Source organism: Gallus gallus, chromosome W (genome assembly GCF_016699485.2).
Source record: "Gallus gallus isolate bGalGal1 chromosome W, bGalGal1.mat.broiler.GRCg7b, whole genome shotgun sequence".
Lineage (NCBI taxonomy): Eukaryota > Metazoa > Chordata > Aves > Galliformes > Phasianidae > Gallus > Gallus gallus.
The window spans coordinates 903,918-928,732 of NC_052571.1; the positions used below are offsets into that span (position 1 = coordinate 903,918).

Below are 24,815 nucleotides of genomic sequence, written 5' to 3' on the forward strand. Positions count from 1 at the left end.
CAGAGAAAAAGAAATGAACTGCCATGGATAAAGGCATCTGTTATTTGAGAGAATACGCCATGGTGGAAATGTTACATGATTGCACATTTGATCCTGACGATCCAGACCAAGAGCATGATCCTGAGAGAGTCAGGTGTACACCAAATACGTGGCGTATATTCACAAGGACTGCACCAGAAAGGTATGCCAGTACATTTGCAGCAATGTATGGCAGAGGGGAAAGAAGACCCCTTATAAACAAACTGATTAATGAACTTCAAGACTTTGAGTTACATTTAACCCCTCTATGAGCTTGTGTTTCAGCCATTACAAAAATAGCTGAAAAACTGGACAGAATGCAGAGCAATCAAGAAGATATAACAGATGAACTGTCTACCACGCGTTATGCTGATGAACCCATGGTGGTTTCAGGTACATCCAACGGGGACCAGGATTCCAAAACAGCATCCTGGAGGGGCTGATCAAATTAGTTTCCTCCCAACCTGCATCATCCAACGTCTCAGCTACCAAAAGATGCCCTCCTGCTCGTGCAAGTGACAACAGTAAGACTGTCGCGTTTTGCCTTGTGGCATTACCTAGGTGACCATGAAGAAGATACGAAGTGGCATAAAAAAACCACTCCTGCACTTCAAGCATGGGTAAAAGAATTAAAAGAGAGATCAACCACCAAGGTGAACTTGAACAAAAAGGCGATTGCTCCAGTTGCTGTAGGACACGGCAAAAGCTGTAGGAACGACACAGGTAACAAATAGAGGCCCTGCTTCCAACAAGGGGGAGGAAAGGGATAATAGAGTGTATTGGACTGTGTGGATTAGATGGCCTGGCACATCACAACCACAGAAATATAAGGCACTGGTGGATACTAGTGCACAGTGCACTCTAAAGCCCTCGAGTCCACCAAAGGAAAAAATCAATTTATATTCCTGGGGTGAGTGGGGGTTCCCAAGAGTTGACTGTGTTGGAAACAGAAATAAGCCTCATTGGTAAAGACTGGCAAAAGCATCCTATTGTGACTGGCCCAGGGACTCCATGCATACTGGGTATCGATTACCTCAGAAGGGGATATATTAAGGATCCCAAGGGGAATAGATGGGCCTTTGGAATAGCTGCTGTAGACACAGATGATGTTAAGCATTTGTCTGTTTTGCCTGGCCTATTGGAAGATCAGTCTATTGTGGGGTTGCTACGAGCGAAAGAGCAACAGGTACTAATTGCCACAAAAATGGTGCACAGACAGCAGTACTGCACCAACAGGGATTCCTTGTGCCACATTCATAAGTTGATTCGTCAGCTAGAGAGACAGGGAGTGATCAGCAAAACTCACTCACCTTTTAACTGCCCCATATGGCCAGTGCGTAAAGCCAGTGGAGAATGGAGGCTGACGGTAGACTACCGTGGCCTGAATGAAGTCACACCCCCATACTGGCCCCACTGGCCCCGCTGTGGCCCTGGGGCCAGTATGGACGGGACAGGATGTAAAGAACATCCTCTACACTGCTGCTGGAGAGAAAGGTCCCACCTGGAGTCTGTGGCAAAGAACCTCAGGAGAGGCCCGAGGCCGACCCCAGGGATTCTGGAGTCGAGCATACAGGGGGTTCAAAGAGTGCTACACTCCAACTGAGAAGGAAATCTTAGCTGCATATGAGGGGGTTCGGGCTGCTTCTGAAGTAGTAGGCACTGAGACGCAGCTCCTTCCGGCACCTCAACTGCCAGTGCTGAACTGGATGTTCAAGGGAAAGGTTCCCTCCACCCATCATGCTACTGATGCCACTTGGAGCAAGTGGATTGCACTGATTACGCAACGGGCTCGGATGGGGAGCCTCAGTCGTCCAGGAATCTTAGAAGTGACCATGGACTGGCCTGAAGGTAAAAAGTTTGGAACATCACCAGGAGAAGAGGTATCACATGCTAAAGAAGCCCCACCGTACAATGAACTACCAGAAAATGAAAAGAAATATGTCCTGTTCACAGATGGATCGTGTCGTATTGTGGGGAAGCACTGCAGATGGAAAGCTGCTGTGTGGAGCCCCACACAACAAGATGCAGAGGCCACAAAGTGCAGTCAGTAATTCCATGTATATATATATATATATGTGTGTGTGCGCGCACACGTGTGTGTTTAATGCTTGTTAATTGTTTTTTGTTTGTATATATTAAGCAAGATGTAGTGATGTGGACTAAAGGGTGGAATGTCATGGTTTTATGATTTTTGGTCCCTCTGTCCTGCTAGTCACGGAACTGGGCTGAACCAGCCCGTATACTGTTGACAATTAAGTTTTCTTCTGGGTTCCAGGAGTGCAGTAAGCAGCAGCATGGGCATAGCCTTCCTCTCTCTCCCATTTTAGTTAATTTTAACTCTCTTATTATTATCTTACATTCTTTTGTCATTAATAGTAAATTTCTTATTTGTCCTTATCTTAATTGGGTCATTTTTCTTTCCTTGTCCCTTTAAGGTGAGAAAGGGGCTCCCTTGCCCTGTCGTAGCATTGAAACTGCGACACATGCACATAAAACAGCTCAATTAAGAGAGACCTAACAGTACAGGACTACTTATTTCACATTTTTTATTAGTAGACAGATGTGCAAAAAAGACAATAATATTACTACTGATGAGGAATACAACATAAAAATGCATCAGTTAATGCTTTCTGGAAAATTATTCTGAAGAAAAAAGGAAAACAGCTGGGGTTTCAGCAAGAAAGAAATCTAGTTTATCCCCTCATTTCAGAATCGTTGGAAACCACATTTGAAGGGGGATCGCAGTTGCAAATATAAGTGCTAACATGGACTGAGAATACACAGATCAGATAAACATGTTTCTTTCATCTCTTAAACAGTTTCAAAAACAAACGGAAGTATGAAATTATAAAAAAAAGCAAGTCAACAAGGAATGAGAGAGAAGGGGGAAGAGAAATTATTTTGGGTAATTGTAGGAGCTCTCAAAATGTTTGGTTTTTTTTCGTCCTTTAAAAAGGTAATAGAAGAATCGTGATAATCTTACAACATCAAGCTTGAAAATATATAGTGAATGCAGGCAAAAGTACAAGGGAGATCTGAAAGGTGCAGTATCCTCACCTTAAACTCAGCCAAGCAGCACATCCAGCACTACACCACACTGTTCACCTTGCTGGCAGGAGGGGAAGATGAGCAGAAACTGCACTAACAGCCCAATTGGATACTACAGAAGCAGGTCAGACCGCAGGGATAAGGTGCCACCACCAGTGCTGTCTTCAGCCTGCACATCACCATGGAAACTGTCACAGTGCCCACTTCCCCAGTAGCTGCAAGACCACCCAGGCACTGATCAGTGCATTGTTTTGCAAACATTAACCTTGCTACCTCTAGTACAGGTTGCTGCACATGTAGCATTGCCAGCCTTCCTCCCCTCTGCATCTGTTCCAGGGACATATCCACAGGCCCTGGAGCCTCACTGTAGGACAAAGCTTGCTCCCACTACCACACTGCAGTTGGTTCTGTACCATTGAGAACTATGAGACAGATGAAGCAGGTCACACACACCAAAGGCAGTCATTCTCATCAGGGCAGCCTCCTCTATAAGGAATGAGAGGGGAAGGTCTCAGCCCTCAGGGGCAATACACTGTTACAGGGCTCAGCAGACAAAGGCAGGACATTTGCCAATCAAGATACCATTCCAAAAGTGAATTCAGGCCACTGCACCACAGCCAGTCTTGAACACCACATCATGAAAGGGTCAGGGTGCTGAGAAAGAGGGTTTTGCAGAAGAATACATACAGGATGGCCCTGCCCAAGGGAGAGCTGTGAGCTCCACCAATAGGTCCCAAAAACATGCAAGGGCACCAGCTGAGGCATGCTGTTGAGAAGTCTGATAAACCCCGCCACTGGTATTCCCAGGGGCTGCCAGCAAGGTAGGGGAAAGCCCACTACACATGCAGCCATCCCAGGTCCAGGGCAGGCATTACCAAAGGGAGCTCTGACTTCTGCCTGCCCCACAGAGACCACATATAGTACAGTTGCACTTACCCATACATGATGTACACAAGTAAGAGTAAAAAAGGCTCAGGGCAGCACTGGATTCAGGCTGCAGGAAGCTTGGCTGCTAGTTAGAATGGGGGTAGGAAGCCATCAGAGAGATCCTTGCCAAAAGCAAGGTCGGGATAAAAGCTGGCCACAGAAAACAGCCATCACAGCAGTGAGATGCATGTCTGCTCTCCCTCCAGAGAGAGGCAGCAGGTCACAGCAGCATGGGTAAACGAGATGTTTTATTTTCTAATCCTTACAGCCTGGGAAAAATAAATAAATAGCAACCTAGGGTTGTACAGGTATGAAGTTTTAAGTGTTTAGTAGAGGGTTCATAGGACAAGCATTTTTCAGAGACAAAGCTAATTGTGCCCTCCGGTGCTCCAAGGGCCAGCTATTTCCTATCTTGAGCAGGCTAAAAAAGGAATACTGTACCTTTCAGTAACATCCCATCAGTTTAACACACAGTAGCTTTACACACTCTACCCCACACCTTAAAAAGAAAACAAAACAAAAAAAACAAGCTATCACCACAAAGGTAAATGAATGTACACATGCTATTATCGTAAACAGAGCAGCTAAACCTCGGCAATTTGCATTTACTAGGGAAGAAAAAATCCACACAAAGCAGCATTTGAGCTCCTCAAAAACCCAGCACCCACTGGGTTTGTTCCAGCTTTAAATACATTAAACATCTCAATGCAAGACTGTATTTAATTCAAGAATCTAAACACAAGCAAATCTGTTTCGCTGTGAGTGTTTCATGAAGTGAAAAGGAGTTTCTTTTTTTTAAAAAGAAATAATACAGTGATGAAAGGATTAAGAATGCAAGAATTCAGGCATTCTGTGGAGAGGCTCTAAAAAGTCCATAAAAAAGGAGCAAACAGATCCATACAACAGGAGACAGCAGGAGACAAAAGTTTTTTGATCCCTTCCCCCTCAACACACTTTTTTGCTGGACTGCTGCTAGGTTACTGCTGCTCCCTTCTGGCCTGAGTTGCAGGGCAGTACAACAGCATAGAGAGCAGGTCACGACTCCTCATTGCCAGAATCATCATCATCATAACAATCAGCATCCTCTTCTTCCTCATCTTCATCATCAATGTCATCATCATACAAGTCGTCATAAAGCAAATCTGAACTGTTGTCATTGGAAGGCACTTTAGTTTTGATGCAGTACTCTGCCAGCGTAGTGGGGACCTTCACGCCATCCTTTTCTGCCTCAGCTTTGGTAGCCAAAACCTGTTTCCTGCAGGAGGAAGACAGAACACCATGACTGGAGTACATGCGCAGCTCCCCACTGCTCAGTGGCCCCCAGCCCCCTCCTGGCAGCATACAGCTAGTAGAGTTGCTTCACCCATCACTCGTCTGGCAGAGGCACTGCCACCAGCAGCAAGAGATTTCATTCTAATAACTCCAGGTCTGGAAGTACTCCAAGTTTGCAGCATGTATACTTCCAGCAACATATGAAGCCAGTTATTGTACAGGACTCTGCGTTAGAGGTCTGACAGAGCTCAGAGCAAGCTTCATTACATTAACTGTCTTGCTAGAGAAGGGCTGTTCAGGGATCTCTCAAGATGACTTACTGAGCTGGTTTCAGAGATACTATCCCACAGCCTTCAGTGGTGGAGGAAGCTATCCCAGTACACTCAAAACCAGGATTTTCACAAGTATTTGGCACCTCAGCTCCCACGAGATGGCGAGGGCAGCAGGAGCGTGGGGCTGCATCCTGGGGTACAGCTGTAATCCCGACACTGTCGTGTTGGCCCCCAGATACAAGCACTGCTGTCAGCTCATTACAGAGGGGCTGGGCTGCAGCTGGCAGTGCCCCCTCTTGCTGGCCCCTTCATCCTGAGCTCTTGCTTGTGGAATAAATTCAGCTCTGCCAAAGTCAGTGGAGCTGGCAGGGACTAAGATAACCTCCAGTGAAGCTCTTCACATAGTTCAGGTCAGCAGCTACCCTGCTTAGCTGCAACCTATATCCTGCATGCCCAGCTAGCTGAGCCAATGCTGATATGCTTTTTTCTACCAGACAAGTGTGGCAGCAGCCACTCTGCAGTAGAGGCTGCTCATTTATGGTCCCAAGCCACCCTGGCACTCATGTTTATATTGCCTTCCAACAGCACCTGATAAACCGTGAACTTCTGAGCAAAGGAGAGTCAAGACTGAACAGTGCTTCAATCTAATCAAACCCCAAGCTTTGCAAACACTTGCCAAATCCTGCTGATAGTCCTTCAAACTGGAGGGACAAGATTATGATTCATGAGTGCATTAAGCACAGAATTAGAAGGTTGCAGTCAATTTGAATCATATCCCAAGCAATGCAGGCAGTGTTTTTAAAGGCAAGCACAAACTTTAACTGTAATTTATTAGCAGCCAATAGGTTTTGCAGTGCATCATGCCAGATTAATCTGCAAAAAAAACAAACAAAAAAAAAAACAACAAAACCAGACCACTACAACTCAAATACAGATCAGCCTGATCCTTCTGCTCCAGAAGTCTGCATCAATTCGTTGCTGAAAAACCTATATAGACCAGACACCTGGACTTGAAATAAGACTCTAAAATTCATTTCTAAAGAAGCAACCACAGAGAGAAGCTGTTTTCAGCAAGTTCTACAAGTAGTCTGTATTGTAGGATTCAAAGCAGAAGGCTAGTAGCACACAGCAAAACTTACCTTATGATTTCAGCATACTCCTTGTCTTTTCCTTTACTGTCCCTCCATTTTCTGAACATGACTGATGCATCCACATTGGCAGGAGAGAACGTGTTGGGCTCATTAAGCAAAGAGATTACGCTCAGTAAGATAGTCCTGAAAAAGGTAATTACAACAGTAGGGTCAGAGTGAAAGTACTCATGGATTCTGCTGACAACTTTAGGCAACACATCAGAAAGGCATCAAAGTGAATTGTTTGAAGGCAAAGCTTAAGCTAAAGATAACTGACTAGTAGTTGATGTGACTGCAGGTATTTATCAGTTTCTGACCACATCTGTCAGCACAGGAAAGATGATGCAATACAGATCTCAAGGACCCAATTTGACTACAGATAGCAACACACTCCAAAACGTCTAGAAGCAAAAATCATGAAGATATTTGTGTGGTTCTAGTACCTCTGAAGACCCAAATGGGGGACACTACTAGTTTGGAAGCATTTCTACACAGATTAACTAGTTTGGAATCTTCCAGTTGCCACACCCAAGGGTTCCCAGACTCAACAGCAGAGGCCTTTGCTGCGCTACCTTATCCAAGAGCTTGTAACCTAGCAAGAAGCAGGGGAGCACAAGTGCAGAGTGGGAGTGCAAAGCCAAGTGCACTCCAGCACCTGGCCCATCACTTCTGTTCATGTGTCTGTGATGGGGTGGCCAGCAGAGCTCAGCTCAGACTAGATTTCACCTAATCCATGTTGCCTGTGGATGGTGCAGGGCTAGAAACATGCTTGGTGAGCCTGCTCCTGTCAACATTCAGCTTCTCAGCAGCTTCTTCCTACATAGCAAGGAGGACCACTGCATGTCCCTCTAAATAGCAAGGGGACCACTGCAACCCAAGGCCCTTGACCAAATTGTGCTGTCTTCCCTACCCTGCTGGGAGCTCAGAGGCTGGAGCTTCAGCCACATATTACCTCTCCTCAGTCTGTGCATCTCCAGGGCTACTAAAGTAGCATGCACAGCAATGGGAAAGCAATGCAGATGTTTTTCAACACCCAGGCAAACCACCAAGTGTCCACCAGGTTTTGGCTGCCTATCCTCAGCAATACCAGCACAAGCCAGTCACATAACTCCAGTTGGCAGCTTTCCTGGACTTCTATAGAAACAGCACTGAGCTAGCTGGGCGTTGTGGTTTTACAATTTTTGTTATTGGTATTCCACATCACCACATCATGTAGTGCACTGGGAGTCTCAGAAGAGAAATGTACTATAGCTCCCAAAAGACTTCACTGTTCTGTTTCTACTTTCCAGTCAGTGGGAAAGATAAAACTGACCAGAAGTCATGAGACTAGCTCTTTGCTGACTGGCGGATCAGATAAGAACCTCAGTTTTCAGAAACTCTCTCATTTGATTTATTAGCTTCAATCTCAATTAACTTGTATTTCTGCAATTATAATTAATAAACTAAGTTTGTTTTCCTCCTCAGATCATTGCCACTGTTCCCCCCCCCTTTACCCCCCCCCCCTTTCGTTCCCTCTCCTCCTTCCCTCCCCCCTTTTGGGCCAGCAGGCCTGCTGTCCCCCTGTCAAAGACACAGACAGATCTAGAGATAACCTTGACACTGGGTACATCCCTCTGCAAGCACTCGATGAGAGCCAACACCATCTCTCTTGCTCAGTTCCTGCTCCTGTGTTTCCTATGAACCTCTGCACTGGCAAGAGCTTTCAGTTTAAATTGAAGGAAAAATTGAAGGAAAGAACAGAGACAAGTAATAGGTCTTGAAACACAGCAGTGCATAGCAACTGATCTACAGAACTTGATAAAGGAAACTACTCACATTGATTTAGAGGTGAATTCAGAGCAGTGCATACTGAGCACATCTAACAAATCATATAACTGAGATACTATTCTAGAAAATGCTTGGCCATTCAGATGCTTAGCTTCTTGAAAGGTTTTGAAACTAAACACTTGTGTCTGGCCAGACTGCTTAGCACAGTTATCAGGAGTCTTCTACAATTTGTTTTCCAAAGGATATAATCAGCTCTGGAAAAAACTGTCAAACTATCTGAGTGATAGGAAAGTTCATATTTACTGTTTTTAAAAAAAAAAAGTATGCTTGATACCTTTAGAAGTGGAAACACAAGAGTTCTCAAAGATGAAGAAGGTCTCCCCCCCCCAACCATAGTCAGCTGTAGTAAACTGTCAGTACTCAGCAAGATTTACAAAATTCATCAACAGAAGAGAAAAACCAGGCTACGCATGCAGCACATTACACACAAACATACTACCGTCATGCACCTTCAGTACTGCTGCCTCTGATCTGACAGACACTGGAGCCTTGCAAAGCCAGATGGGATTCCAGCAGGAAATGTTTATGCAGCACTTAGCCCAATGGGTGACACCAACAGTGGGCTAGAAATTAAGGACAAGTTTCATTTCTGCTTGCCAATGCATCTGAGGAATGTTTTCTCCCCAAATGTCACCCTTAAGCCAATACATTTGTCATGGTTTTGTAATTTTGCTATTGGTATTCCACATCATAACATCATATACAGCATGGGTAATTAAAGAGTTAATACTTCAGATACCTGCTCCTCAAGAGAGAAGAACAACTACATATCCCAGGGGACCTCACGGTTAGAGAAGGAAGATACGTCACAGAAGTTCGACATTCGAACTATATCTATAGCACAATTTCTCCTGACAGTGTGCAAGTTGGGTGGAGTGATCCCCCTTGCACCAGGGTGTACGCGCAACACCAATAAACACGTGCCTGCTCTATATCCTTACTGGCTATAGGGTCTGATTTCCACACATCAATGGAAGTCACGGGATCTGGCTCTTTCGGCTCTCTCTGGCAGCCAGGCAGAGTGGTGGGTGTGCTTCCAAGCTGTGAGCCTTCATTCATGTAGGCCTTTCAATTTCAGAAACTTTCTCTGTCTTATTTTATTTGATTTATTACCCTTACTTTCAATTAGATTGCATTATATTGTGTTATCTTGCATTCCGATATCATAGTTAGTAAAATAAGTTTTCCTCCTTAGATCATTGCTGTTGCTCCGTTCTTTTTCCCTCTTTGAGCCCAGCTCCCATTCCCCTACCCCTTTCCCTTTTCCCTTCCCATTTTTGGGAGCCAGGGGGCCCACGGGCCTACTGCCCCCCTGTCATGGGCATACATTTATCTAGATTGATCTAGATAACTCTGTGACAACATTCCAAGAGAGTAAGCACCAAAAACTGCGCCACAGTAAGAAAAAGCAGCAATCAGAACAAGCAAGATAAATTTCATGTCAAGCCTCATACTGTATATAATTAAATAGTCAAAAAGTTTGTGCAACCTAAATTAACACTAAGCTATTTCTTAGCTATGATTTGAGGCTTGTCATCTAGTTGTAACAACTGGAGGAGATAACCTATAAATGTATGAAAACTGTTTAATAGCCATATGAACAGAGGGACGACAATGTTCAGCAATACACAATTTAAAATACTATTTAAGATACTTAAATAAAATAAAAACAATTCTGAACTATAACTTTTGAAAGATTGCTTCATACACTTGTACTTGGGACGGATTGATTAAATAACATTTACAGTAAAATTCCCAGCCCTTTATGACTTCATACAGCTAAGACACACCATCTCTTGAACCTTTTTAACTTTTAAGTAGTATGCTCCAGGACAGAACATCAGTTATTATTTTCTGTTACAATTCCTAGTTTACTGCCACATTAGTTATAATTCAGCACTTTGCAGTTACCCCATTCCAAGGGTCAAGAATTTAGTACGCTATCTCCCCCCATCTATGCTTTGACAAAGGCTCTTTTCAAAGGAATTTAATGAATCCAAGCAGAATCAAACTATCAGAAAACTCTTTTCAAACTGCTGCATTCCCTTCACAGGGGAGAAGATCCCTAGCTGGATCTACTAATTAAAAAAAAGAGAGATTTAAAATTAAGGAATTAACACATAATAACTCTGAAAATAATTCCTGTGTGATATTGAAAAAATTTAAGGGCAATTATTTTAACCTTATTTAGATAATGAATCACACTAAATAGTCAGAACAGAAGTATCTGACTTCAAGGTTTTTCTACTACATCACTCCTGCTGCACGTCAGTGATTTGCTATTTGATACTTATGTTGCCAGTTCCTTATTGGCAGTGTCTTGAAAGTTGATGTTTTAAAACATGATGTTTTAAAACTGGATTTTAAAAAATCCAGTTGATGTTTTAAAAAAGTTGACATGTTAGCCTTGAATGGCTCTGCTACTTAATGAACCTTGTTTTTGGTAGCGAGAGAACTACCTAGCTAACAGCTCAAGACACCACCCTACAGGACAGGAAATACAAACATGCAATTAGAAGGCAAACTGTAGGAAGGATTACACACAGAATTACTCTTAAAAAAAAAAAAAGCTAATTTATTTGAGATAGTTTTCTTTAAGAACATGAAAACAGGAAAGAAGGCTCTAAATTATTATTAAAACGTCAGGACACACAACACTCTAGTATCTGCAGACAGCTTGGTAACTCTAGCACTGGTTTAAGCCCTAAAAAAAAAAACCCAAACCTCATATCTTAAATTTCCTTCCAAATATCTTCCCAGCACAGGCTTTAGTCTAGGAGATAGACAACAGGCCTTTGAGGTCAGCTTTGTACATCACTGGTCCACACTGTTACCTGACATTTTGGGTAGGGTTCCACCTCTCAGATGGCAGCTCTCCACTTTGTGGGTCATCTACAGGTGGATGAAGAATGGAAATACACACATCTCCATTCTGAAAGACAGAAATTAAAGTTGAGAATAGCCCAGCTCAAGGTAAAAGTCTAATGACTCAGTTCCATCTCTGGCTATGTTTGAGTGGTTCAGCCTTAAACAATCCAAACACCAATAAAAACACACAGGAACTACTAACAGTTCTCAATTCTTCTTAGATTTACTGTATTAACATGTTCAAAAGCTTCCCTTGCTTAAAGAGCTAGTCTGCAAATTGATACTGTAGAGAAACTGTTGTTAGATCATATCTTGAACAGGTGATTGAGCACCAGGTGAAGGGGTGTGGCTGGCCCAGGGAGCACAAGCAAATTGTTTGCACCATGTGACCAGAAGGGGTGAACCCAGGGTGGAGCCATCCTGGACTAATATAAGGGCCAGCCACAGAAGAAAGAGTATTTTGTGGACTTAGGCTGTTTCCTGGGTAGGTGTACTAATATATCCAAAGGACCCCCTTTGATTTTAGGGTACATTTAAGTTTTTTTTTTTTTTTTAATGATTATTAGCTTACATGTGAATACTTTGCCTGGTATTGCCAAGAACCTGTCAGAAGCAGTTTTGCTTCTTCATGAGCAGAACAGATACAAAACAATCTCAGGCCAAGAGGTTTGAAAGAAAATAACAAAACAGTCAAAAACAGTAGTAAAGTCAGGAAAATAAGTTAGTCTCTAGACAGTGCATATTACCATAGTGATAGAAATGAGCTTTAGTCATGTGAGACCTAAAGTAGGATTAACTTCCCCCCCAGTAGTAACTGAATTAACTACAGGAATCTTTACATCCAAGGATTTTGCATTCTATCCTAGCTCAGGTATCAAAACAATGCTTCTCCAGGGATACACAGAGGTTGAACAGATGATGCTAGGCAGGCTTAGGCTGTTTCCTGTAAGACAGCTGTTTGAAATATCAAGTGAAAAAGCAGGAGATGTTCTCCAAAGGTTTCACTGAAAATCCCTTTCAGTATATCAGAGGAAGAATACTTCAGCAACATGTGAAAGCCATACAGCCACATACTCCTCATTATACGTGGTGACTAATGTCTACCATTTATAAAAACTAACAAGTCTGTAAAACCAACTCTTTCAGCAACAGCATCCTGACAAGATAGCTTCATAGGAGTACTATAGCAGTATTCACCACAGCTGATATTACCCAGCAAAACTGACTTTAGGCTCACGGAGTCTGAGTGCCTTTGTGCAGGCTGGGGTGAAGGTACAGATAGGCCCAGGGCAAGACAACAGACAGTGCCTTCCCAGGCCCTGATGGTTTACTGCCACTTGCAGCTAGCTAAGGGATTACTTATAAGTTCCTAGAGGCATCCTACACCTTTAGGTGGCACAGCCCCAACTGATAAGCAGCGCTCATGCTGTCCCGTGTCACTGACCTAAGGTACAGGTTGATCATCTGAACAACCTAAATCAGCTTTATTCAAGACTGCAAACTGGCAGTTCCTTAAGTACTAGGTCTCAGCTGCATCCCAAGGACCCTCAAACACTGCTCTACTCATGGGAGCTAGACCACAAAGCAGCACTGCTCACAGCAATAGCACCTGGGCCTTTGAACCCTAGCCAGTGATCACAGCTAGGGATAGCAACAGCTTATCTGGAGTCTCCCCAAATATTTCAGCTCACCACGATTAACAATGACATTTCACTTATAGTCAAATGAGATTCTAATTCAACAATGGAGGCTTGTGATCCACATCCAGAATTCAGCTATTCACTGAACCTGCCAAGTATGCCACCATTTTAACAAGCCATCATCATTTTAAAACAAATTTTTAATGAAGAACCTAACTACAAAAAGCAAAGTAGCATTGGAGCTGCTGAGTACTCAAGCATACACTTATGTTTGTGGAACAGTTTGTTGTAAGATAGCTTCTTTTTTTAAGGACTCCAAAAAACTTGTGAAATCCATAAATATTTTTATTACCATCTTAAGCTGAAAATTAATCCTACTGAAGTATCCTGGTTTCAGCTGAGACAGAGTTGATTTTCCCTTCATAGTGTCTGGGTGTATAGTCAACAAGCATACAGAATGGTGCTGTATAATCAATAAATATACAGAATAGCATGATTGGATTAGCATCTACAGACAGTACAGCTAGAAAGATTATTACATTAGAAAAGGGTAACCAGAAACAAATGAAAAGTCTTATCTGTGTCCTAGGCACACAAGAAAACTCCAAGAACAACAGTCTCTAGAAAAAAGATCCCTCCAGAGGGACAGTCAGCCCTTAAATGGGGTCTAGGAGAGGTGCAGCCAGGCTCCACCCCTTCCGGTCACACAGGTGAATTGCCTTCACCTGTGCTCCTACAGCTGACTCGGTGCTTGCCTCAGGTGATCAATCAGAGATTCAGGACGTGATTCAACAGTTCCCATACACTGGTATGATGCTAAGTTTTGCATTTAGGAGAAAAAAAATGTTGATAACACACCTAAGTTTTAGATGTTGCTGAGCAATGCTGCACAGAGCCAAGGATGTTTCAGTTTTTCAGCTTCTCATACTGTTCCACCAGTGAGGGGGTTGGGGGGCCCAAGGAGCTGAAAGGGGACAGAACCAGGAGAGATGACAAACTGACCAAAGGGATATTCCATACCATATGGCCTTGTGAAAAACTATAGAACTGTGGGGAGTTGGTGGGGGGGGGGGCAACCACTTGGAGACTAGCTGGGCATCAGTCAGTAGGAGGTGAACACTACATTGCACATTACTTGTTTTGTGTATTATTATCATTACTATCACCTTTTTTTTTCTCTTCCTTTTCTGTCTTAGTAAATAGTTTTTATCTCAACCCACAAGTTCTACTTATTTTTTTTTCTGATTTTCTCTCCCATCACTGGGGTATATGTGTGCACAAACAACTGCATGGCATTTAGCTACTTGCCGGGTTAAACCACAGCATAAAGTGAAACTATGATTACAGCCTATTCTGGCTTAATTAATCATTTCCTCTAGTTTACACAGTTTCTCCTTTAAATATCTGGTCAGTGTCCCTGATCAGGGGGCTGGAGCACCTCCTCTACAAGGACAGGCTGAGGGAGCTGGGCTTATTCAGCCTGGAGAAAAGAAGGCTGCAGGGTGACCTCATTGCAGCCTTTCAGTACCAGAAGGGAGCCTATAAACAGGAGGGGAGTCAAATTTTTGAAAGGGTAGATAACAGCAGGACAAGGGGAAATGGTTTTAAGTTGAAGGAGGAAAGATTTAGGTTGGGTATCAGGGGGAAGTTCTTTACTATGAGAGTGGTGAGCTGCTGAAACAGACTGCTCAGAGAGGCTGTGGATGCCCCGTCCATCCCTGGAGGTGTTCAATGCCAGGTTAGATGGGGCCCTGGACAGCCTGGGCTGGTATTAAATGGGGAGGTTAGTGGCCCTGCCTGTGGTGGGGGGGGTTGAAGCTTCATGACCCTTGGGGTCCCTTCCAACCCAGGCCATTCTGTGACTCTGTGAATTCAAATAAGGTAGCACTGAGTTAGTCTGGAAGAGCACAAGTGTCATGGGATCTGATGAGATCAGCACAAGGTTTTAGGGATCATTGTAGTCAAAGGGAGGGTTCACCCTATATATGTTTTTGAAAGATAAATACATCATCCTCCATTGTTTGTATTTGCCAGAGTGTTGTGGTTTAACCTGGCAAGCAGCTAAACCCTACAAAGCATTTTAGAATCATAGAATCACAAGGTTGGAAAGAACCTACGAGATCATCTAGTCCAACCGTCCTCCCATTACCGTTGCTACCACAAGCCACTAAACCATATCTCATAGCTCCTCATCCAGATGCCTCTTGAACACCGCCAGGGACGGCGACTCCACCACCTCCCTGGGCAGCCATTCCAGTGCCTGACCACTCTCTGAGAGAAGTTGTTTTTCCTTATGTCTAACCTAAACCTCCTCTGGTACAACTTGTGGCCATTTCCTCGGGTCCTGTTTGTTGCCTGGGAGAAGAGGCCAAACCCCTCCTCATCACAACCTCCCTTCAGGAAGTTGTAGAGTGCAATGAGGTCTCCCCTAAGCCTCCTCCTCTTCTCCAGACTAAACGATCCCAGCTCCCTCAGCCGCTCCTCATAAGGCCTGTGCTCCAGACCCCTCACCAGCTTTGTTGCCCTCCTCTGGACGTGCTCCAGGGCCTCAATATCTTTCTTGTAGTGAGGGGCCCAAAACTGAACACAGTACTCGAGGTGCGGCCTCACCAGTGCTGAGTACAGGGGGATGATCACCTCCCTTCTCCTGCTGGCCACACTATTTCTAATGCAAGCCAGGATGGCATTGGCCCCCTTGGCCACCTGGGCACACTGCTGGCTCATGTTCAGTTGAGCATCAACCAACACCCCCGGGTCCCTTTCCTCTTCACAGTCTTCCAGCCACTCAGCCCCAAGCCTATAGCGCTGCATGGGGTTATTGTGGCCAAAGTGCAGGACCTGACACTTGGCCTTGTTGAACCTCATCCCATTCACCTCAGCCCAGCAATCCAGCTTATCTAGATCCCTCTGAAGGACCTCCCTACCCTCAGGCAGATCGACACCACCTCCCAACTTGGTGTCATCTTTACTCACTCGCCCCTTCCCAGTGGGATGGGGGAGCGAACTGAAAAAAGTAGAACTTGTGGACTGAGATAAAAACTATTTACTATGGCAAAAGGAAGAGAGAAATAGCAGTAATGATAATAATTATATATACATACATACACACACACACACACACACACACACACACACGTGATGCACTAGCAATTACTCCCCATTTGCTGACCAATGCCCAGCTAGTCCCCAAGCAGCAGCAGGCACCCCTGGCCAACTCCCCTCAGTTTCCTCACGTCATCATATGGTATAGAATATCCCTTTGGCCAGTTTATGTCAGCTGTCCTGGTTCTGTCCCCTCCCAGCTCCTTCTGCCTGCCAGTCCACTTGCTGGCAGGACAGTAGGAGAAGCTGGGAAACTGAGATGTTCTTGGCTCTGTACAGCACTGCTCAGCAATAACTAGAAACATTGGTTCATTATCAACATTGTTTTTCTCCTAAATCCAAAATGTAACATCATACCAGACACTATGAAGAAAATCAACTCTGTCCCAGCTGAACCAGGACAGAGAGGAAGAAAAGCACAGGAACTAGCTTATATTTCTATTTTGACAGAACTAAAAGGCTTTGTTACCTCAAAAATTAAAAGCCTAGTATTAAATGCAGTTTTAGCAAAATTGAACTAGGTGATCAAGCAAACTGGAGATGAGGAAAACACACAAGTTATTGAAGCCTCTACTCAGAACTGGAATGTCAGTCTAAACCTCTCCATCTGCTCTTGCAAGCAGATTCTGCAAACTACTTTCTTTTGTCTTCACTGCACTAAGAGATTTTTTTTCTCTCCTGAAAAACCTTCAAACCTCATTCCTTTGCTGATTTATTCTCATTCTTATTTGAAGTTATTCCAGTGCCTCATCTTCAACACTAAAACAGACTGCCAAGCTGCTTCAGATTCATTCAGCTCCAAGTACTACAAACACAAAGTAGAAATACTTCAGACACTCTTCTTTGAAGAGTAACCCCAAAATATACTCATCAAGTTTTGGGTAGTTTCTCCTCTTACCTTCAGTTGTTTCTAGAGCCAGCTTTTCATCTTTTCCACCAGGACTGGGAGAAGTCCTTTCCAAGATTCATTTTGTATATACCATTTTGTTAACCACTTGCCACTCAACTCCTGCATAAGAATTTCTGGATTCAGAAACATCTACAATATGGATATGCATAACCTGCAGGTCTCAATGTTTTCTTTATTTATAGATCAAACTCCAATATAATTGAAAAAGTGCTTTAAAGAGAAACACCATCCTTGTCTCCACATTAGATTTGGTGTCAAGTCTAGAACTTAAGCCAGTAGACTGTCAGATGACTGATTTTTAGGAAGTCCCTGTGCATAAAAAGGCAATCCCCCTGAGTATCCAGTGATTAGAGCTTTTTACTGTCCCGTTTTTCACTGAAGTTTGGATAGGCTTATGGCCATTTATGACTAAGATATCAGTGCAGTTCAGTGTGACATTTGGAGTGTGTTCATCCAGAATGGACATCCACTAGCAGCAACTTGTTAGAAAAGGGCCTTCCAAGCTCAAGTCATCAAATGAAGTCATTCACAGTGAGGAAGAGACATGACATTCCTGTTTGGACTCATAGGAAGCCTGCAGAACCTCTCACAGGAAGACCTGTGACAAGGTGACAGAAATATTTTTGAAACGCCTTTAGCCTCTTGAAAACTATTCCAGCAGCAGTCCTAGCAGGCTGACATTCAGTTAGAATATTCAGAAGTTAAGCAGACATTTGACTGGCCACCACTAAAAGTTTAAGTCAAGTTTTGATCTAAAACAGGCTTTCAACTTTCAAATAGAGCTTTCTAAAAATTGGGTAGATTTGAACTGATTGCACTGAGATTGGAAGCAACATTGTGTGGGAATACAAGAAAGAACATTCAGAGCAGAAGCTGTGGAGCAAGATAGATGGCATGAGAAAGCAAGGCTGAGAACCAAGGAAGGCTCCAGGAGAGAAAAACAAAAGCCAAGTCAGCTGTGTGATGGCCGCATGATAATGACCCTGACTGGAAGAAGGGCGCATGGCTAGGAATGACTCATGAGTCTGGATAAGCACCTGCATGCACCGTTAAGGAGTGTGTGTGGAATGGTTTGTTGACATGTAAAGGGCGGTGGGAAAGTTACAAGAGAAAACTTGGGAATGTATATAAGGAATGTTAGAACCTGCAATAAACGATTTGGATCATTCACATCTGAGTCCGTGCCTCAGATGCTGCAACGCTGTACCCACAAAATGAAACGCCACTTCTCAGTCTTTGCACCTGCACTGTTTGAGTGTCTCAAGCTCCTGCTCACACAAGCTCTGTAATACAACAGATCAACAGCTGATAACCTGTAAAAATCACTCAATTGATGGAAGTCCAGCAAGAAACACAACCTAGTTCATTTGCACCACACACAGGGTAGCATAGGCTATGTCCAAGCAACAAGGCAGGTTAACCTGAGCAGTTTCACACAAACACAGTCAGGCCACCAGCAGCTCAGGCTCATCTATCAGAGAGCATTGTGCAGTGCTGAGTGCATTAGACAGCTTCACCACAGCACTTCCCAGCGCTCTACTCTTTGTTGTCTTCACCTTGTCTCTCCAAACAGATTGTGCTTAGCATCAAAGACAATGCTTTCAAGCTAAGGAGTGCTGCTTTCTAAAGAGCATTTATAAAAAAAAAATTCCCCTTCAGAAGCTGCTATTACTTGTACCATTATCCAGTTATGGATGCAGCAGCCCACAGCCCTTTGAGCATGATCCATACGTGCACTGAACTAAGGGCTGCTTCAAATTGGCCAGCAGACATTTAGCCCAGAGGTATCTGCTCAGGCTTCTCTGAATCATGACCAGGCTGTACAAGACTTCTGAAGCTGAACTCCAGCTCAGCTGCAGATCTTCTTGCAGTCAGTGCCCCAAGTCCAAACTCCTTCATTCATAGGCTGGTTGCCGTAGAAGATTGTTTCCTGTTATGTCTTGTTGCATCACATAATTCTGTGGAATATGCCAAAAGTGATAATGTACTGACAACCACTAGTTGCTTAAGTATCACAGTAGGATAAGACCCCACCAACAGCCTTCATCCAAGAATCCCCTAAAACTGTCAGCACTCACAATACAGGTCATCAGCTGGGGCTGCCTGCTGAACTTGCCCATAAGAGAAAGGTTCCATCCCTGCCTACAAGACCAGCATTTCCTACAGGTCTTAGGAATTAACTGTTCAACCATGAAGCTAACATTTATCACAAACAGTTAACCACTTCAGTTATGGCTAGAGATACTTAGTATCATCAATATTTCTTTAAGTTAAGGAACTAGAAAACCTTCTCTCATGCCTGAGAAAAACTCATTTTCTATCTCCTTTTTTCTTAATATAAGAAACCTTACCTCATAAATGTTGGGGTGCCACATTTTGGTTAGAAATCTGAAGGTAGGTGGTGAATATGGGTAGTCAATAGGAAATTTAATGTGAGCCTGGAAAAAGCAAAATATCATAGTCAGGAAACAGAACAAAAGAAGATCAACAAGCTACTGTTACAGGGAAAAAACAGAAAATTATTTCAATTAAGACCATTAAACAGTTCATTTTATGTATCAGTGTCCACGCAGAACCACAATACAACTTTGTACAGTTTCTTATAAGCAAAACAGTAACAAGACAAAAGAAAAAAAAAAAAAAACCTAAACATTTGAGCCTCACCGGCCCAGGTCAGTCCTGAAAACAAGCCAAATGGTATCCACTTATGTCCCAATTCAAGCAGCACTCTCCAACAACTGCTGTGCAACAGGGCAAAATAGATGTCAGAAGACAGAACTCAAGATATCATTATTTTTTTCCTGAATTCAAAAGTAGGCTAAAAACATTTGCTATGGTAAGAAGACCTGTTTTACATGAGTGTTCTGGTTCAACCTGGCAGTTGGATAATCACTACATAGTTGTTTGCTCACTCACCCCCTTTTCCAGAGGGGTGGGAGAGAGAATCGGGAAAAAAAAGTAGAACCCATGGGTTGAGATAAAACTATTTACTAAGATAGAGAAAAAGGATAATAGTTATGACTACACATATAAAAATGTATAGAAGAAGTGATGCTCAAGCAATTGCTCACTACCCACCGACTGATGCCCAGCTAGCCCCTGAGCAGTAGAAGAGAAACAGATGAACTCCCACTCCCTTCAAACCTCCTTCCGCTTGATGTCATATGGTATGGAATATCCTTTTGGCCAGTTTAAGTCAGCTGTCCTAATCCTGTTCCTTCCCAGTTCTTTGAGCCCTTTGCTGAGAATGTCCTTGGCTCTGTACAACACTGCTTAGAAGAAACTATAAGCATCAGTGTTATCAACAGTTTTTCTCCTAGAACCAAAACACTGCATCATAGCAGACTCTGAAGAAAACAATTCTTTCCCAGCTGAAACTGAGATAATATCTACCCCTTATTCCATACCATTTACATCATGTTCAGATCCCACAATTTCTATGCATCGTAATTACCATCATAGAATCATAGAATCGCTAAGGTTGGAAAAGACCCACAGGATCATCCAGTCCAACCATTCGCCCTTCACCAATGGTTCGCGCTAAACCATGTCCCTCAACACAACATCCAAATGCTCTTTGAACACCACCAGGCTCGGTGACTCCACCACCTCTCTGGGCAGCCCATTGCAGTGCCTGACCACCCTTCCAGAGAAGTAGTATTTCCTAACGTCCAGCCTGAATCTTCCCTGGTGCAGCTTGAAGCCATTCCCTCTAGTCCTATCACTAGTCACACAAGAATCACCTATCTTGCTTTTCTTAAAAATATATATACGCATATTATTTCCACAGTCTATGGGCTATCCATGTAAATAATCCATAGTATTCATTTAGTTCATAACTTTGAGCTCCATCTGTCATAACAGTTCTTCAGTGCAGGAGGAATGATCCACAGTGTCAGATTAATATATGCAGAGGCCAGTACTGGTTCCATCAGAGTATGCAGGAAGTTTGATTGGACAGGACCAACTTGATTGGAAGATCCCCAAGTGTTGATCAACCAGGTGGCCTCTGCCAGATGCTTCTCCCAGTGTTTAAATGTTCTGCCACCCATTGCTTTCAACATAGTTTTTAACAGTCCATTATATCATTTGATTTTACCAGAAGCTGGTGCATGATAGAGGATGTGATATACCTACTCAATGCCATGCTCTTTAGCCCAGGTGGTTATGAGATTGTTTTGGAAATTAGTCTTGTCTGACTCAATTCTTTCTGGGGTGCCATGTCACCACAAGACTTGCTTTTCAAGGGGCAGGACAATGTTTTGGGTAGTAGCATAGGGCACAGGATACGTTTCCAGCCATTCAGTGGTTTCTTCCACCATTATAAGCACATGGAATTTGCCATGGCAAGTTTGTGTGAGTGTAATATAATCTAGCTGCCAGGCCTCCTCATATTTATATTCCAGCCATCGTCCTCCATACCAAACAGGTTATATCCACTTGGCTTGCTTAATTACAGCACATTTCACGTTCACGGATAACCTGTGCAATAGGTTTGCCTTTGTGCTACCAGTTGTTCTGAGGTGAAGTTCCAAACCACTGGGGGTGCCCACCACCCTAGGCACCTCCCCATACCATTCCACACTCCCTGTCACTGTCCTGGTTTTATCAGTATTCCATATCATGACATCATGCAACAGGCTGTTGGGTGCAGAGACACAGTGCACTGCAGAGCTGTGTTTCCTGGTTTCTTTAGCAGTCTCACATGAGTTCTGACTCTACAAGAGAAAGATACACTGAGATGTACTACATTTCCCAAGGGCCTCCACATGATTTCCAATTCCAGGTGACGGAGAAGAGCTTTCTTGTTTGTCTTTTTTCTGAGAGGCCAGCCAATAAAGACTCTGACTCTCTCTCCTCCCATTTACTTTTGGTTCATTTGATTTATTATTCTTTATTACTCTGTATTATCTCAAATTCCTTTTAATAAATTATTTTCTCCTATCTCAATAGCGTTTTTTCCTCTTCCTTCCTCCTCTTCTCCTGAGGGGAGGGAGGGGTGTCACATGATTAAGTCTTCAAACTGTGACAGCCACTCTGAACTATCCCACCTCAGGGCAGATCTCTGGGTGATGATTCTTAAATATCTGTTTAAACTTAATCTGAAACATATTCATGACGTAGCATTTGACAGTGTCCTGCACAACATCCTGGTCGATAAATAGGAGAAAAATGAATTTGATGGATAGACCACTTGCTGGATAGGGAATTGTCTGGATGGACAAACTCAGAGAGTTGCAGTCAACAGCTCAATGTCCAAACGGAGACAGGTGATGAGTGGCGTTCCTCAGGGATCAGTGTTGGGACCAGTGCTATTTAACATCTTTGTAGGCAACATGAACACTGGGATCAAGTGCACCCTCAGCAAGTTTGCAGATGACACCAAGATGACACATTAGAGGGAAGGGATGTCATCCAGAGGGACCTGGGCAGGCTTGAGGTGGGCACATGCCAACCTCATGTAGTTCAACAAGACCAAGTGCAAGGTCCTGCACCTGGGATGGGGCAATCCCAAGCACAGATACAGGCTGAGCAGAAAATGGCTTTAGAGCAGCCCCAAGGAGGATTTGGGGGTGTCAGTTGATGAAAGACTCAACATGAGCCAGCAATGTGCACTTGCAGCCCCAAAGGCCAACCACATCCTGGGTTGCATCAAGAGAAGTGTGACGAGCAGGTTGATGGAGGTGATCCTGCCCCTCTACTCTGCTGTCGTGAGGCCTCACCTGGAGTGGAGTACTGTGTCCAGTTCTGGGGCCCCCAACACAAGAAGGACATCAAGCCATTGGAGATAGTCTAGAGGAGGGCCACAAAAATGATCAGAGGGCTGGAGCACCTCCCCTACACAGACAGGCTGAGGGAGTTCATAGAATCACCACGGTTGGAAAAGACCTACAAGATCATCCAGTCCAACCATCCACCTATCACCAATGTTTCCCACTAAACCATGTCCCTCAACACAACATCTAAATGTTCCTTGAACACCTCCAGGGTTGATGACTCCACCACCTCTCTGTGCAGCCCATTCCAGTGCCTGACCACACAAGGCCTCCTCACTCTTTTCTTTCTAACAGGCAGAACCAAGCTCCTCACTGTATACCATCACTTTCTGTAACAGCCAGTTGTATGAGGTTCAACATGATCAAGTGTGGGGTCCTGCACTTCGGTTACAACACCATGCAAAACTACAGGTTTGGGGCAGAGTGGCTGAAAAGCTGTGTGGTAGAAAGGGATCTGGGGTGTTAGTTGACAGCCAGCTGAACATGAATCTGGTGCCGTGCAGCTAAGAAGACCAATGCCATCCTGGCCTACATTAGAAATAGTGCTGCTAGCAGGAGCAGGGAGGTGATCATCCCTCTGTACTCAGCTCTGGTGAGGCCACACCTCAAGTACTACATTCAGTTTTGGGCCCCTCACTGCAAGAAAGACATCGAGGTCCTGGAACGTGTTCAGAGAAGGACAAAGCTGGTGAGGGGTCTGGAGCACAAACCTTATGAGGAGCAGCTGAGGGAATTGAGATTGTTTAGTCTGGAGAAGAGGCAGCTCAGAGGAGATCTTATAAATCACCTACAACTCCCTGAAGGGAGGTTGTAGCGAGGTGAGGGTCAGCCTCTTCCCAGGTAACTAAACAATGGGATGAGGGGTAACGGCTTCAAGTTGTGTCAGGGAGGTTCAGGTTAGATATCAGAAAAAGTTTCTTCTCTGAAAGAGAGGTCAAGCACTGGAACAGGCTGCCCAGGAAAGTGTTGGAGTCACCATCCCTGGAGGTGTTCAAGATATATAGGTGTGCCTCTTAGGGATATGGCTTAGTGGGCATGGTGGTGATGGGGTGACAGTTGGACTTGATCATCTTGGAGGTCTTTTCCAACCTCAATGATTCTATTATTGTAAGAGTCAATAAGAACTTTAACATACAAGAGCTAACAAGAATAAGAACTACAGATGCCTACTGGGTTAATCGTTAACATCTAATCTCACAAAATATCCTTTATTGCTTGTAGCACATCAAGCATTTATACAATTAATTTAGTGGATTTTCTTCTTCCATATTAAGCATAGATTACTGCATGCAGTATTAAATACTATGTGCCAGAAAACACATTTAGTAGAGGTTAGCAGTAAGCACCACCAGTCTGGTTTGCTGTTAAGTGAGGCTTAAAGTACCTTGATATTGTTCAGTTTCAGAATCAGTAAAGTAACACTAAAGCTAGCCACATTACATGGGATCAACTATTTGACAAGGTAACAACAAACATGGGAGCAATGTTGCTATTTCAGCTCCAGATATTATGGACTTAGGACTAGAGTAGTTTCTTGTAACATAACTGAGCAGGACACTGATGATTTAGTCCCAATTCTGACCTCACTTCCCAGCAGCACTATATTGCTTTATTGACATTCATTGCACTCTTAGAGTACTAGAACCACAACTCTGATCCAAGTTAAAAGGTCAGAGACCAGGTGAATTAAGCCTTTCAAGTCCTGAAAACTCTAGTTACTGTTTACATTCACATGACCAATGCAGCAACAAACACTTCATATTCTGTATTACTGGAACTGTTTCATAGAGAATTTGAATCACCATATCCCAGACTTGCTGGATGCTACCTCTCCTGGAGAGATATTGAGTTGAAAATGGAGTAATCAAATAGTTTCTCTAACCTGTCCATTTTACACTTTGTTTTTGCATTTTTCTGTCATCTCATCACAATAAATAAATAAATAAATGCAACTACCAGCAGCTATACAGGACATAAAACTAAGCAGAACAACTCTGTTCTCTTCTGTACTGCAAGCTGCTGGT

At 43.6% G+C, this 24,815-nt stretch overlaps 1 protein-coding gene across 2 annotated transcripts in view; it reads right to left on the reverse strand.

The window, feature by feature from the left end:
* Positions 1 to 2,547: 2,547 nt before the first annotated feature.
* UBE2R2L (ubiquitin conjugating enzyme E2 R2) overlaps positions 2,548 to 24,815 on the reverse strand; it is a 73,567-nt gene continuing 51,299 nt past the window's right edge. For both annotated transcript variants that reach the window (XM_025144594.3, XM_424727.8), the window contains exons 2-5: positions 19,366 to 19,452; positions 11,329 to 11,426; positions 6,677 to 6,811; positions 2,548 to 5,248 (exon numbers count right to left, since the gene is read on the reverse strand). In XM_025144594.3, coding sequence (XP_025000362.1) covers positions 5,029 to 5,248; positions 6,677 to 6,811; positions 11,329 to 11,426; positions 19,366 to 19,452 — 540 coding nt within the window. In that variant the 3' untranslated portion in view covers positions 2,548 to 5,028. The remainder of the gene's footprint in view (positions 5,249 to 6,676; positions 6,812 to 11,328; positions 11,427 to 19,365; positions 19,453 to 24,815) is intronic.